The sequence below is a fragment of the Neopsephotus bourkii genome, unplaced genomic scaffold (genome assembly GCF_033783945.1).
Source record: "Neopsephotus bourkii isolate Nb327-2 ecotype Australia unplaced genomic scaffold, CSIRO-AGI_Nbou_v1 NB_274, whole genome shotgun sequence".
Classification (NCBI taxonomy): domain Eukaryota; kingdom Metazoa; phylum Chordata; class Aves; order Psittaciformes; family Psittacidae; genus Neopsephotus; species Neopsephotus bourkii.
Genome location: NW_026900783.1, coordinates 371478 through 387635, shown reverse-complemented (window position 1 = coordinate 387635; position 16158 = coordinate 371478). Strand labels below are relative to the sequence as shown.

General features: G+C 42.8%; 1 protein-coding gene across 1 annotated transcript in view; it reads right to left on the bottom strand.

Moving 5' to 3' along the window:
• The window catches only part of LOC133208681 (dedicator of cytokinesis protein 1-like), a 94800-nt gene that overhangs the window by 25780 nt on the left and 52862 nt on the right, over positions 1 to 16158 (bottom strand). Inside the window, exons 16-19 of the mRNA XM_061346741.1 lie at positions 14274 to 14450; positions 12892 to 12975; positions 7017 to 7154; positions 3446 to 3591 (exon numbers count right to left, since the gene is read on the bottom strand). Of these exons, the coding sequence (XP_061202725.1) occupies positions 3446 to 3591; positions 7017 to 7154; positions 12892 to 12975; positions 14274 to 14450 (545 nt within the window). The remainder of the gene's footprint in view (positions 1 to 3445; positions 3592 to 7016; positions 7155 to 12891; positions 12976 to 14273; positions 14451 to 16158) is intronic.

The window sequence follows — 16158 nt, the reverse complement described above, 5'->3', positions numbered from 1 at the left end:
CCATGGGGACACATGCACGTACAGGCCACAATCTTAACTGTGTTCAGTTTTGGTCCCACTGTACAAAAAAGATGTGGATGGGCTGAAGATGGTCCCATAAAGATGATCCAAGGGCTGGGAAGCTAATGAGGAAAGGCTGAGAGAGCTGGGCTTGTTCAGAGAAGGCTGGAGAAGGCTCAGAGGAGACCTTATCACCATGTTCCAGTATTTAAAGAGTGGCTACAAGGAAGATGGAGACTCCCTTTTTACAAGGAGTCCCATGGAAAAGACAAGGGGTGATGGGCACAAGTTACTCCTGAGGCGATTCCAACTGGACACAAGAGGAGAATTTTTCCCAATGAGAACTATCAGCCATTGGAATAATCTCCCCAGGGAAGTGGTGACTCCCCAGTGTTGGACATTGTTAAGATTGGGCTGGACATCAAGTTTAGATCATGCTTTACCTAGAAAGGCTGAACCAGGTAATCCCTGAGGTCCCTTCCAATGGGGTATTCTGTGATTCTGTGATTGAAATACTGAAATTTGCAGTACAGTAATCCTAATCATCTCCATCAGCAGCAATACCCAAAATTACTGCTCTTTGTTATGTTTGAAGCACTAAAGGCTATTCAGTCTTTATCCTGAGTTAGCTCATTTGATGCAAACAAGCTCCAACCTGCGGCAGAGGTCCCTGAGCCATTATGCTTCATAACCAAAGCCAAAACCATGTGGTTTGGGAGACAAAACTGCAAGCTTTCTTCCTCCCATTCTACAGATAGGGAAAAGGGAAGGTAATGATTTGCCCAGGGCCACAACACCTGGGCCAGAAGACACCAGCTCTCCAAACACCATGTGTTTTACCCACAAATTGCCTTCTACGAGGCTGGAGGGCAGCGACAGCCACCTCGTAGGCTGATTGCAATTTTACAAGAGGAATTGCCATTCTTCAGACAATGATTAATTGCTTCCCTCCCAGGCATTACTATTATTAGGACTATTAATAATCTGTATGCAATGTATGGGTGATAAAATGGGTTATCATGCCGTGCTCCTACTTGAAGTACATTAGGACTTTCAACAGATGGCTGATCACACAGGCATACTGGGACTTCCCCACTTCCAACCACTGCTTAGAAGTGCTCAGATTTGTACTTCTAAGTCCCCTTTTAAGCAGGGAATAAACCCAAGGTCCTTTTTTAAAGTCAGAGTTTTATTTTACATAGAGCTATAAAACACATTATACATTGGGAGTTGTAAAACACATACTATATCAATGTCCCCTTTGAGTTTTTACTGTTTAAAAGCTCCAAAGCAGGAGATGGCATAAAACAGAAGTTGGATGAGCTGGGCAACACAATCTGTGAGCTCTGTTTTCAATAGTTTCTTAGTTTCATCTGTGATCTCAGAATTAACGTATGAATAGGGGGAAAATGGAAAGCAGGAGAGGACAACTGACCATAAACCGAATCAACTACGGTAGGTACATGGGGGAATCTTCTTCTTCCAAGTTAGTAGTGACAAAGCACCCACATGCTTTTTACACTCATTTGAATTTTTGAGGTCCTTATGTTCTTTACATCTGATGATATTTCTCTTGCTCCACTAATCAAGCAAATGAGTGTTTTCCCCAGGTTTTCCCAGTGATGACAGTTGTTCATTATAGTTTCCTCACATGGATCCCAGATGTATTGCTCCGGGCTTGAAGTAGGAGCTGAGCTACACTGTGATCTTCATAAGGGTTATTTTAATATACATACTAAGTGGACCCATGAGATGCTCCCAAACTGCTGAGTGACACCTCCTTCAGCAAAGCTGGGATGGAGAGGTGAAAGTTAAGAAAAGAGCATCCAATGAGAAATGAAATTATATATAATGATTTTGAAGGGAAATAGATAAAGAAGTGGATGAAGAGAAGAACCTCATAGCAGCCTTCCAGTATCTGAAGGGGGCCTATAGGGATGCTGGGGATGGACTCTTCATTAGGGACTGTAGTGACAGGACAAGGGGTAATGGGTTAAAACTGAAACAGGGGAAGTTTAGATTGGATATAAGGAGGAAATTCTTTAATGTTAGGGTGGTGAGGCACTGGAATGGGTTGCCCAGGGAGGTTGTGAATGCTTCATCCCTGGCAGTGTTCAAGGCCAGGTTGGACGAGGCCTTGGGTAATATGGTTTAGAGTGAGGTGTTGCCCATGGCAGGGGGGTTGGAACTTGATGATCTTGAGGTCCTTTCCAACCCTAACCATTCTATGATTCTAAGAAAAGGATCAGGATTTTATTTCTGAGACAAAGTTGTCCACTATCCAGGGATGAATCCAGGAAGACAACTTTCGTGGATGAATTAAAACACATCCTCATCTCTGCTGTCGTACGCTTATATCACCATGACTCACTGTGTATACTTTATGGAGGGTAATGCAATGGAGCTGAGCTACAGTTCTTCCCAATGGGTAAATAAACTGTTTGTAATCAAGGGACGTATCATATAGGTCCTTAGGTGCTGTGTTTAATTGACACTCTGGTCAGGTAGAAACTGCCTCTGAAGGTTCACAGGGGACACTCATGTTTCTAGCTCTAAGTTAGCATCCCTTCAGGAGGCTTTAAAAACCTGCCTCCTTGGTCAAATATTAAGTTTCTGGATTATGGGAACACCTGGGGGGAGGAAGAGGGAGAAGGAAACTTCTGAACCCCACAAAGCAAACAGATTATGCTGGTCTTTTGAGGGATGTGCCTGTGAGACAGGGCTTATCAACAGGATTCCTGGTTCTCGCATGAAATATCTTGATAAGTCTTGAAGTACAACGTTGCCATAAGCAGCTTTTCCTCTGGCAGCAGAAGTGAGCAGAAATGATTGAGCAGGTAGCTAATCCCTTCCTTCTCCCAAGATCCACCTGTTTTTACCACGACAGGGCTGGCTGAACATACATCTCATCACTGACTTTGGACAGCATCACTCTGACCTATTACACTTGTGACACCTTAAAAGGGGATCATTTATCTCCTGCTTGTTTGGGGTTTTCAGTTTGAATGCTTAGGGGATTGTGTTTAACTTTGTTATAAGGAGAACCAAGAAAAGCATCACATTAATGGTTAAAAAAGGGACAAAGAATATATCTGGAGATAAATGTCTGTATAGTTTGGGTTTTTTTTAGCCAAGGCTGACTTAAAGGCACCATGCCTACCCCACACTAGTTAGTCACATTGTTGTGTCACATTAGTGTTTGTGGGATACGATCATGAACCAAGTCTGGAATAAAACACACTGGGAAAAGTCCCCACCAAAACACCCCACGGTTCCTTATGAGAGAAAACCACTATCCTGCTGCCACACAGGAGGAGTCAGTGGGATCGGAAAGAGTAACACTGACATCTGGAGTGGGGTGGGGATGATCCTCAAATCCTATCAATGTGCACACTAAACCGTGCTCTTTACAGAGGTAAGACCTGAATGGCTATTTCTTACTCACCCATCCGAGCCAGGTCGAGAAGGTGTGCTGTCAGAGGAGATGGAAGACACTGATGCAACAGAGAGGGGCCTTGAAGATGATGGCATTGTGAAGGATCTCACCATAGACCGTGGCCGGCTGCCTCGTCTGTCATCCAGACTTGAAAGCTGCAATGAAGAAACACAAGATCTTACTTCTTAAATCACAACAGAGCTGACATCTGGTTACCAAAAGTGATGTGGAGATGTTCCATGGCTTTTCTTCTATGTGGAGTTTGTTATGATTTAATTATTCATTGTGTTTAACAACAAAGGAACAAACTCTAAAGAAAATCCACTTAAAGGACTAGGAAGAAATATGTAGGTCCTCATAGGCACGTGTATAACTTTAATCATATTCCAATAATTCCTTGGTTTCAATGGTATTTACACGCTTTTTTTACATCTGGGCTTTGAAAAGGAGCTTTCTACAAATAACTTTGGTTTTCATCCATCTTCACATCTGAATTCACTGCCCTGTCAGTATATTTAAATGAAATGGAGCTTAAAAAAGAAAAAGACAAGGAAAGATATTCAAAAGAAATGCGAAGAGAGCCAATTTACAGAGTGACATCGAGGTGACGAAGGAAATCTATGAAAGGTTTTTTATGCTGTTTCAGACAATTTCAGAGTTCTGAATATTTATGCAAGCTTTGTTAGTCATTAATAACTGGTATATGCATAAAATAATTGAACTCTTTCAGTCAACAAATAAGAAGCTCATGCTGTTTAATTACAGGTATATTTTCCACCCTGTCAGCTCCTGGTAAATTGGCCTTGTACAAGGAAGACAGAAGCGATAAAACTCCATCAATCCTGACAATTCTTACTGGTGGGTAGAATGAAATTAGAGAGATAACACCACCTGAGTATGACTTTCCAGTGAAAAGTCATACTTCATTGAAATGACTGACACACAAGTATCATTAATGTCAATTATTCCTGCTCTCCTCGGGAATAAATTGCTATTAGAACTTTTCTCCTCTTAAATATACTGCCAAGATGGGATTTGAAGGGCTACAAACAGAACACCACTTAGAAGGGTACCATAAAGGCTCGCACATTCCCCATAAGATCTCACTGTTCCCATTAAGAAAAGTCATCACTATAGACAAAAGTGAAAATTAATCTCTGAAAGAAGGCCTGTCATAAAATACAACAGGATACTTCACTGGCATGCACTATGGCATACACTATTACACTGAGGTTTTGGGAACTCAGAGAACATCACTTGGTGCTTCTTTGCTGTCCTGCCTGATGCAGCATCTTTCTTGCCAACCCCTCAGCCCAGGATGCTCTGTATCCCACAGAATCCCAGACTGGTTTGAGTTGGAAGGGAGCTTAAAGCTCACCCAGCTCCAACCCCTGCCACGGGCTGGGACACCTTCCATTAGAGCAGCTTGCTCCAAGCCCCTGTGTCCAACCTGGCCTTGAACACTGCCAGGGATGGGGCAGCCACAGCTTCTCTGGGCAACTCACTGTGCAGAAAGCAGAAGTTCCCTCCCTCACTGTATCCTGCACCATCCACTCCTGAGAATAAACCTCTGTGGGAGTTTCCATAGACAATTTGGAACCAAATGCACATCCTGTTTACATTGATGTGATTGACATAACATCCATAAACTCAGTGGCGTGTGCCCATTAGTGACCATAACCAGAACTGGATGAGAAGGGTGCTGTTTGAAGGCTATTTAGGCACGTCTTGATTGCTTCACTCATTTTAGAATCAGTTTAGTGACTACTGCTCATTTAGGGGTAGAAGTAACAGTGAAGAACTTCTAATTGGTACAGTTTTCCAATTTTCTAATAATCATTTATTTCTAATTTATTAAGGGCTGGATTGTGATGGAGCTCCCTTCTGATATCCTTGCCTTGGAAGGTTTAAGGATGGGAAGGCAGGAAGGGCATGAAAAGGGTGCAAAGGTCCTCTGTGACCTCCCTGTGCAACTATGCTTTAGACACAGTTTTCAGACAATAGGTGAAAACCACAACTGCAGATGCTTGTAGCCTCATGGCTGCAGAAGGTAACCTTCAACATCTGAGCCCATGAAGTACTATCTGTCTCAGTATGCATGTGAATTGACACAGCATCTCCAAACATGATGATCCAACCCCAACTGGGGCAACCATGCAATTTAACCTTTCCTATAAGGAAGCCACCACACACAGGATCATCTTTAAGGTCCCTTCCAACACAAGCCATTCTGTGTTTCTATGATTCCAAGTTCAGCAGCAAAGGGAGGGTGCCAGATCCTCCTGGCACTTCCAATGTGCCAAGGGCAGGCTTACAGCCACCATGGCACCCTGTGGTGCCATCCTGCTGCCCATGGGATGGGGTGAATGGGGTGTCCCTGTGCTGAGGTGGGGGGACCTGCAGAGCCATAAGGCAGGAGAGGATCCACAATTCACCATTACAGGGCTGATGGAGGAAGCCAGCTGTCTACCAAGTCATCCTAGTGCTGTACCACATACCTCTGTGGCAAGAGGACAGATGGGTCATTTCTCATAAATCTATGTGCTTTATTTTCTGGAGCAGTGGGAAGAGATGCACAGCACATGCAGGTTTCAAATACTGCTGTCATTCCACAAATAAACCTAAAGGTTACAGCACTTTTACACCACTGCTGTCACAGCTTCCAGCAGAGAGAGGTAAAGCTCACCCTGGCAGCCTTGAGCATATTAGGACACCAGCTCCACATCACCAGTCCTAGAACTACTCTAACCATTAAGGGTGCTGAGGTGCTGGCACAGGGTGCCCAGAGGAGCTGTGGCTGCCCCATCCCTGGCAGTGCTCAAGGCCAGGTTGGACACAGGGGCTTGGAGCAAGCTGCTCCAGTGGAAGGGGTCCCTGCCTGTGGCAGGGGTTGGAGCTGGGTGAGCTTTAAGGTCCCTTCCAACCCAAACCAGTCTGGGATTCTATGAATTATGCAGCTGTACGCTGGCTTTTGGCCTTCCTCCCTCATGTGTAACACTCAAATGCAAAGCAGATCTCCACTGGAAAACCACTAAATACTTGGTTGTGCCTTAAAGATGAAGCAGCAACTGAAAACAGCTTGTTGGGATGGCAAAAGCAGGAACTCCAGCACTATGAAATCCCATCAAGTAGCAGTTATCTTATTACTGCCCGCCTGCATTTAGGGTGGTACCAGAGTATGTAAGGCTGTATGAAACTCTAGAGCAGCAGAACCTTCATGTGTCAAAAGGAATTACATCTATGGAAAGGTGATATTCAGCTCTAGGAGAACCATGCTATAATGGCAATTTTGTTTTGGTTGTTTTAAACCCATTTCCCTAAAAACTGAAGAATTATCTTGACTTCAGGCAATTTAGGAACTGTTCCCATGCTGGGAAATGAAAGCACGAAGGCTTTCTGAGCATCTTTAATAGCATCCACTCAGTATTTAATAATCTGATGACCACTGAGAACAAGCAGGCAATGCTGCATCAACCCTGCTTTTGTCACCAGTGGGAATTATAAGAGACAAACAGACCACAGCCTGGAATTTAAGGGAAATCCACATATCTAGGAAATACGAAGTTAGCAGGTAACTTACGACAGCGCGGACCCCGTACTGCTTTTCCACTTTGTCTTTCAGTTGCCTGAAGCAAGCCTCCATCCGCTCGTGGAAGGGCCTCAGTGCCTCCGTCACCTTCTCCCCATGAATCCGGATGCCTTCCGCCAGGAATGGGATCTGGAAAGCAGAGTTATGCTGCTTCAGTCTGCCTGGTCCTTCCTAACGGAAGGGTTAGGGCGAGACCCCCAAGTATGTTGCAAGAGGGGCGAAAGAGCTCATATAATTAAGAATAATAATGATGATAATGACAATAATGATAATAACAACAACAATAACACCATCAACAACAACAATCATGAGACTTGTTCAGCCTGGAGAAGGCTCCTGAAGGGGAGACCTTAGAGCAGCTCCAGTGCCTGAAGGGGCTGCAGGAAACCTGGAGAGGGGCTTGGGACAAGGGCCTGTAGGGACAGGCCAAGGGGAATGGCTTGAACCTGCCCGAGGGGAGACTGAGCTGAGCTCTTAGGCAGAAGCTCTTCCCTGTGAGGGTGCTGAGGCGCTGGCACAGGGTGCCCAGAGAAGCTGTGGCTGCCCCATCCCTGGCAGTGTTCAAGGCCAGGTTGGACACAGGGGCTTGGAGCAAGCTGCTCCAGTGGAAGGGGTCCCTGCCCGTGACAGGGGTTGGAGCTGGATGAGCTTTAAGGTCCCTTCCAACACAAACCATTCTATGTGTCTACGATTCTACGATCCCCATAATTCATTAGCTGTGAATCATAACATAGTAAAAAAAGGATCTAAAAATCTGTTATAAATGATTTCCTTCTTCCTCTGTTAACTAAAGTCCATAGCTCTGCCCTGGAATCACACGCTGGAGGCACAGCTGAATTTATCAGACAGCACAAACACTCCTGTGATGTTATATTCACAGGCCCCCATACACACTGCACTACCAAATGGCAAACTGATGAATGCTGACTCTCACACTGGGTTATTAATACCAGTCCCTTCCCTGCTTCGTGAGGATATAACCTTAAAGGAGAAAATACTTGCATGCTTTGTTTAATAAATCCTATTTATATAACTGGTAATGGTCTACATTCTCTGACGTGTATATATTGCAGAGCAGTATTTATTAATAAAACACATAGGTTTATGTACTACGCATTTCTCCTTAGAAAAACCCTTTTATTTTCTTTGGGAGCAAAACAGAGGAGAATAAAATTAAATTAATTCTCTGTTGTAACTGAAAATAATCATTTATCTTCGAGGCTTCTGTCACAGCATATCCCTGCCAACAGAGGATTATAGAATTAGTTCATAGTGTGGAGGTGTAGCTGACCTTTTAAAATGGTTTAGGAGAGACATTTTCATTCCCACAGCCATCCAGACACACCATTAGAGTTTGCTACCTCCAGCTTAGGAAAAATATTTCCTCTTCCAGGTCTGCTTCAGCCCACACAGTGCTCTAACTTGGATCTTCTCTGCAGCAATCAAGCTAAGAGGCTGCTTCTTCATAATTCATAATTAAATCATAATACTGATTAAAACCAGATCTTTCTAATAGGACTGAGCAGCAATCAGAAGGAGCAGCTTTATTGGTAAGAATAATAAATACACAGGTGAATTAGGGACTTCATTAGGGACTGTAGTGACAGGACAAGGGGTAACGGGTTCAAACTGAAACAGGGGACGTTTAGATTGGATATAAGGAAGAAGTTCTTTCCTGTGAGGGTGGTGAGGCACCGGAATGGGTTGCCCAGGGAGGTTGTGAATGCTCCATCCCTGGCAGTGTTCAAGGCCAGGTTGGACAGAGCCTTGGGTGCCATTGTTTAGTGTGAGGTGTCCCTGCCCATGGCAGGGGGGTTGGAACTGGATGATCTTAAGGTCCTTTCCTACCCAAACCATTCTATGATTCTATGAGCTACAGATGAACAAACTCAAGCAATCTTACCTAGAGAGTTCTCCGTGATTTGGCACCCTTTAAATGGACCCAGACTCTCTTAAAAGACTATAAAGTAAGAATTATGACAGACTGTTTTGACTGCAGCCACTTTCCAAATGGAAGGTGCCAAGGAGGGTTTCACTGTTGGGATACACACCGGGTGCATACAACCAGCTTGAGAAGCAAAATAATAAGAGAGTTGATGGCCAAGTCTGCTGGAGTGAGTGTAGGTTTGGAGAACAGGAGCACCTAAAGGCTGGTGGCCAACTGGAACTGTTAAGGGACTGAGGAACAGGCAAGAGGAGGCACCCAACTATGAGGGAATCAAAGCAGACCAGAGCCCATAGAAGAAGAAGGAAAGACTTGTTATTCCTTAACAGAAGCTGAACTTAATAAACTCCCCATGGCTTTGGTACAGAACTTCTGTGAGTCAGGATGTTTGGTCTCCCTGTCCAAGGCCACATTTATCTAGTGCAGAAAGAAATTACCTTCAGACTGTCTTACTACTTCTGCTTCACTTTCTATTAACTTCAGAGTTCTTCCCCCATCTCCTTTCCAGACAGTGACACAAGGAAATCTGGTAGAGTGACACTGAGTTTTAAACCTCTATGAATCTGTGTCAGATGAAGAGACAGAGGCAGAATTTGCCATGTTCATAGAATGGAATCATAGAATCAACTGGGTTGGAAAAGGCCTTTAAGATCCTCAAGTCCAACCATTAGCTCAGCACCGTCAAGCCCACCACTAAACCATGTCACTGGGATAGATATCACAACATCACTACGATATTGTGAATTCATTTGGGTTTGAAGCAATGGGGGGGGGTTTTGCTTATGGCTCTATTGCAAAAGACTCTACAGGCACCCTCATCTTTGGAGAAGTGGATGAAGAAGCAAAGTAGCTGAGCTAGAAACGCGCAAGCTAAATGAGAAAGGAAACCAGCTCAAGATAAGACTTATTTTATCCTTCTAATCTTTGTTGATTTTAAAGTTTCATGAAGTTCCACTGCAAATTAAAATTAATGTCTGACTTTTGTCTTTTTCTTTTAAAATATTTTCATCAGCTTGGCTGAAATAAAAAAGCGACATGGATTTCAATTATTAAAATTAATCTTATAGCCCACATATTAAAAGAAAGTCTTTCATAATAATGATATAAAATATGATGATAAAGGCTTCATTTGGTATGCTGCGATTCAGCTGTGTGGTCCATACTACTTCTGGTATGCTGTAAATGCATAAGCTAAACACAGTGATTGATGTCATCAAATATTCATTTTGCTGCCATAATTTCAATCAATGATTTCATTATCTTCATGTTAAACAAAAGATCTTGGACTGATGTTGTTCCATGGAAATCCTTTGTTTCCTAAGTCAGAAAAGCAAAAAAGACGGGCAAAAAAAGGAGATTGCTTTACTAATGATGTTTATTTTGTGAAACTGTGCACTTGAAGTTCACAGGAATTATAAAGGGATAATATCCTGAAGAGCATGAATTCCATAGCACAGTGGAGAGAAAAGTAAGGTAAGGAGATAGGAAAAGAATCAAATTTAACTAGTCAGCTGATAACACGATTGTCAGGCTCCTATTTCATATATCCAGATTGATTTATACAACATAAAGCAAATCTCCATGTGATTACAAAACTCCAAGCCCCACATTATTGAAAGATGAAAACTCATTTTTGCATTCTATCACTGTCAAGGCCGTGATGAATTCAGACCAGTGCCTCGCTCCGCAAAGCTGCCATAACAATTCCCTCTCCTGACACCAGCCAATCCTTGGCAGGCAGCTCCCCACTGACACAGCCTGTGCTTGGAAGACTGAAATTAGGTGAGAGGAGGTTTAAGTCTTAGGATAAATGGAATGTATATGAAATATGTAATGTAATTGAAAAGCACTGATTTCCACTGTGAAACTGCTACACCCTTTCTGAAACAACTTTTCATCTATAAAAAGCAGGTTTGGATTCCTTTTCTCTATTTTTCTGGTTCCCAGTGTTTAGAACTCCAGTAGTGATGGGGAATTATCATACAATCCCAGATTGGTTTGGCCTGTAAAGGGACCTTAAAGCTCAGTCAGTTCTAACCCCCTGCCACGGGCAGGGACCCCTTCCACTAGAGCAGCTTGCTCCAAGCCCCTGTGTCCAACCTGGCCTTGAGCACTGCCAGGGATGGGGTGTATTTAATTATATATTTAAAACCACTGAATAATTAAAACAGGACCTGATTAGCTGCCATACATATTTTCAAATACCAATACTATTTTAATACCTAAATGTCACCAAAGTGAATCTTTGCTGAGGGAATGTGTGTTTGTAATTCATCTGAAGTATTGCTATCAGAGGCAAAGGCATGGAGCTGACATGAAGTGAAGTCTTCTGGGATCAAATTATTTTCCTCTATAAAACTTAAAGTTCCTAAAACCTAATCTTCTGCAAAAGCTCACAAGGAAATAAATAAACACATAAGTTTTTTGCAGGCCAAAAGAGTTTTTATTCAGTTAGAGCTTTATGGTCTTCAGGGGATTTTTTTCCTTAAATTCAGTATCTTTGGTTCTACAACATCTGAGATTGAATCCTATACAAATGTAAATTATTCCCTTTATAATAAAGATAAATTGAATGTAAAAAGACAACGATGCACTCTGTTCTTCTGTGGGAAAAACACTTCCAAGCATATTGGTATGTTTTTAGGGATCATAAAACTACCTTGAGACCACTGGAAAGTGTCCAGCATATGACTATGGAACAAAAAGTGGAAATGTTTCTTATTTGTCCTGGAAAATATCCTTTGGTACATGTAAATCAGTTCTTCATGTAGGAGGGTTCCTGCTCTGTCTCAGGCACAGGGCTGGAAACCTGGGTTCCAATCCCAGTTCAGGTAATACTGCCTGTATCATCCTACATTTAAGTGATTTCTCCTCTAAAACACTGTCATAAAAATACCAGGTAATTTCAAAAGCTTTATGGATCATGAGTATTATTGTTCCATGTTAAGGTATACAGAAAACAAACCAAAAGGTTCATAACATCTAAAATGAATTTACTAAGTATTTTGCATGGAAGCTGTTCTGCAACTCTCACATTGAATATTCTGTGCTAAAAAGTACTGGAAGTATGAACAGAAAGGTTAATAAAAGGAAGATATGCTCAAAGAATCATAGAATAGTTAGGGTTGGAAAGGACCTTAAGATCATCAAGTTCCAACCCCCCTGCCATGGGCAGGGACACCTCACACTAAACCATCTCACCCAAGGCTTTGTTCAACCTGGTCTTGAACACTGCCAGGGATGGAGCATTCACAACCTCCCTGGGCAACCCATTCCAGTGCCTCACCAGCCTCACAGGAAAGAATTTCCTCCTTAGATCCAATCTAAACTTCCCCTGTTTAAGTTTTAACCCATTACCCCTTGTCCTATCCCTACAGTCCCTAATGAAGAGTCCCTCCCCAGCATCCCTATAGGCCCCCTTCAGATACTGAAGTTGTTTGAACTGGTGTTCAGATACAGATGTTGTTTGAAGAAAGAAGTGAATATGTGAAAAAATACTGTCCCAGCGTGTGCAAGCAGGGGAGGGATTCAGGGTTAGGGATTTCTTTTTACTGCCTGTGAAGAGTTCCTGAAATCAGCCTTAGAAAATTCAAATGCAAAACTAAACTACCAGTAACACCAACCAGCATCATTACAAAGTATTTTCTGAGCAGACCTAGATGGGGTATTTCCACTGTATTCTGGTTACAAAAAGAAAGTAAGAAAGAAAAGAGGTTGATCATGTGTGTTCCTTGAGGGTTTATCAAAAGACAAATGATGTCAGGTTTGGAAAGATGCACTTTAGCTCAAATTCCAACAGTTTTAAATGGCAATGAAGTGTACAAAGGGTGAATAGTTTAATGCCTGCTTTTTCTCAAAAGTGACACTAAAGTGCCTTTGCACAGCAGTTGAGCCCGACCAACCTGACTGAAAGTCTCTTACCTGCCAGGCGATCAGATCCTTCAGCTTCTCAATCTTGTCATGATCTTCTGGATGCTCGTGCATGTATTTGTCAGTGAAAAAAGCCTGGGTAAGAGACAGAAATGAGAAGTTATTTCAGAGAGGGAATCAATGTCCACTGCCACGGCAGAATTACCTACAGCAAAGAGAAATTAATGCATCCAAAGGTTCTGCAGGGCAATGAGAGATACAAATACAAAGTGAAGATCTAGGAAAGAGATGCAGAATTTAACAGTGTTTTAAGATTAAGACATCAGCAGAGTAGGCAGATGAGCAGATGGTGATCAAGTTCAAATCTCATGGGCAGAGGACTTGGCACAGCTCTGAAATGGCTTTCTATCAGTTCCAGAAATTATAGTATGTGAAATGGGTGAGAGTTACAGAAGGACATCAACAGATGGATAGAACAACACATACATCAGCGTGTACATTCTCCATTTAAGTTAGGACATACATCTTGTTTGTGTATGCCAACTCTATATGACTAATATTCATAGAATCATGGAATGATTTGGGTTGGAAAGGGACCTTAAGATCATTCAGTTTCAGCCCCCTGCCACAGGCAGCAACACCTTCCACTACACCGGGCTGTCCCAAGCCCTGTCCAACCTGGCCTTGAGCACCATCAGGGATAGGGCAGCCACAGCTTCCCTGGGCACCCTGTGCTACCACCCTCACAGTGAAGAACTTCTTCCTTATATCCAGCCTAAATATTCCCTGTTTAAGCTTGAACCCCTTACCCCTTGTCCTATCACTGCAGTCCCACACATATGCACAACATAACAATAGATACAGCATTTATCATTTCCCGATGCTCCTATCTCATCCCATATAACTTTAAAAGCTAATGCTGCATACATGCAGTTAAGACTATTTGCACCTGACTGCTATCTCGGAGCCTCTACAATTGGATTCATCCTTTAAAAACTCGCCTGTTTGAAAGCAAAGGGGAGAATTGCAATCAGCTACTTTGGGCACTGAAGTTCACCCAGAAATTCTCAGCTCCTATGTCCAAGAGCATGAGAGCCCACACTGGGAATGCTGGCAGCATCTAACTCTAGTAAGGGATTGTCCACCGTGCCCCTACAGAAGTATTCTTGTTGCTAAACACATCAACTCTTACTTCAAATGTAGAAGGGCAAAAATCCATCCATAAATACCAGAAAGACACTTAAAATCATGCAATCCTGGAATCAACGAGGTTGGAAAAGACCTTTTAGATGACAGAGTCCAAGTGAACGTGGTAGGTTTTAAGCAATGTTCTACTAAGTACATATGTGGGGAGACCCACATGGTGGTTATGTACAAATAGAGACACATCTCAAGGAGATGAAGAGGTGAAGGACAGGGAATTGTGACGTTACCTTCTCATAGTTTGTGAACCCTCCCATGACCGCTGGATCCACAATGCCATTCAGCAGCATGGACAGAGGGTTGATGGGAAGATTTGGATCATTTAAGTGCTGTTGAACCATATTATTGATCTTATCATTTGTGAGCTGCATGGTTTCTATTGCGTTTTCCAGGGGACTGATTTCAACCTAAAATAAGAACAAAAGGATGTTACAATCAAGAAGCAGGTTTTTGACCTACTACAGGAGTGGCTGGCCACCAAAGCACCACAATTAGAAGGATAGCAGGGGTTTCAGAGCCAAAGATATTTTAACCAATAATTAACAGAAAGGGTCATTTCAGGCATTGAGATACTTGGGATCTGATCTGATAATATGAGTGGAGATAAGTTAAATGCATTTCACTGCTGTAGGACAGATTACACCTCAGCACAACAGCACAACGTTTAGAAAGGCTCTGAACAGAACCACGTGAGGTTTTGGGAGGATTACAGAGAACACCAAAGATTACAAGTCAATGTGTTTTAGCAGCGCAAAGAAGATGCAGCTTAACATAGGAAAAGAAATGATAACTTAATGTGGATTTTCTGATGGAAAATGTAATCCTAAGCAGCTCAAAAATCAAGCTGATAATTTTGCTGTGATTATTTTGGTGTATTTCCAAGGAAATGAAGTTTAATATTTTGAAGAGATGACTTCTAAGCCAGCTGCTGTGCTTTTCCCATGAGGTCACATTTTATTCAACTGAACATTGATACCTGAAGGAAGAAATATTCTTTCTCACATAGCCTGATGAAGGCAGCTCCTCAGATGTCTTCATGAGGTAAATTAGGTTTTGTACTGTGTGCAATTTGCTTTGTTTTAATTGACTGATCATAGAATCACAGAATCCCATCCTGGTTTGGGTTGGAAAGGACCTCAAAGCTCATCCAGCTCCAACCCCTGCCACAGGCAGGGACCCCTTCCACTGGAGCAGCTTGCTCCAAGCCCCTGTGTCCAACCTGGCCTTGAGCACTGCCAGGGATGGGGCAGCCACAGCTTCTCTGGGCACCCTGTGCCAGCGCCCCAGCACCCTCACAGGGAAGAGCTTCTGCCTAAGAGCTCAGCTCAGTCTCCCCTCGGGCAGGTTCAAGCCATTCCCCTTGGCCTGTCCCTACAGGCCCTTGTAAAATCTCCAGCTATCACCATGTCCTTCAGAATGATGTGTTGGAAAACCAGTATTAAAAGATTTAAATATTGCTGAAATATGTCCCTTTAGTGTATGGGATGAAAATTACCACCTTGCAGCATCCTGGGGCACAGACAGTCCTCACTGGAAGACACAGCTTATTTACATTGAAGAAATGATGTGGTAGGAATAGAGAAGGAAGGTTAATTGAGGCCTATGAGGAAAATGCAAGTGTATATTTGATTACAGCCTAATTTACATAAATGCTACATAAACAAAGCAGCACTTCTACCTGGCTATCAGTTGCTTACCATGTTCCTGAGAACCACTTATAATCAAATCTCTTTAGTTACTCTTACACCTGCCATCTGATTACATCAAGGATGCTTTAATTAGCATTTTTAGCACTGTGCCTGGTGAATTATTGTGGAAGGCACGTTAAGGAGCACGATGGTTCTGCAGTGGCTGTGGAGCAGAGCGGGCTCAGATGGACAGATGAGCACTGCCCTTCAAATCTGGATGGGCTGCGGGTGCAATCTGGCCTCTGGGAAGCAAGACCACATTCACCATCTGATTCAGGGCGAACTGTAGTGAGCATCACCTGCTAAATTTAGGATTCTGTCATTTGTATTAATGGGCTTCTAACTATGCAATAATTTGTTGATGAACCATTGCTTTTAAAGCTCTTGAATATCTACAGAAATTAGCACTCATTGAGCTGACTTTTCT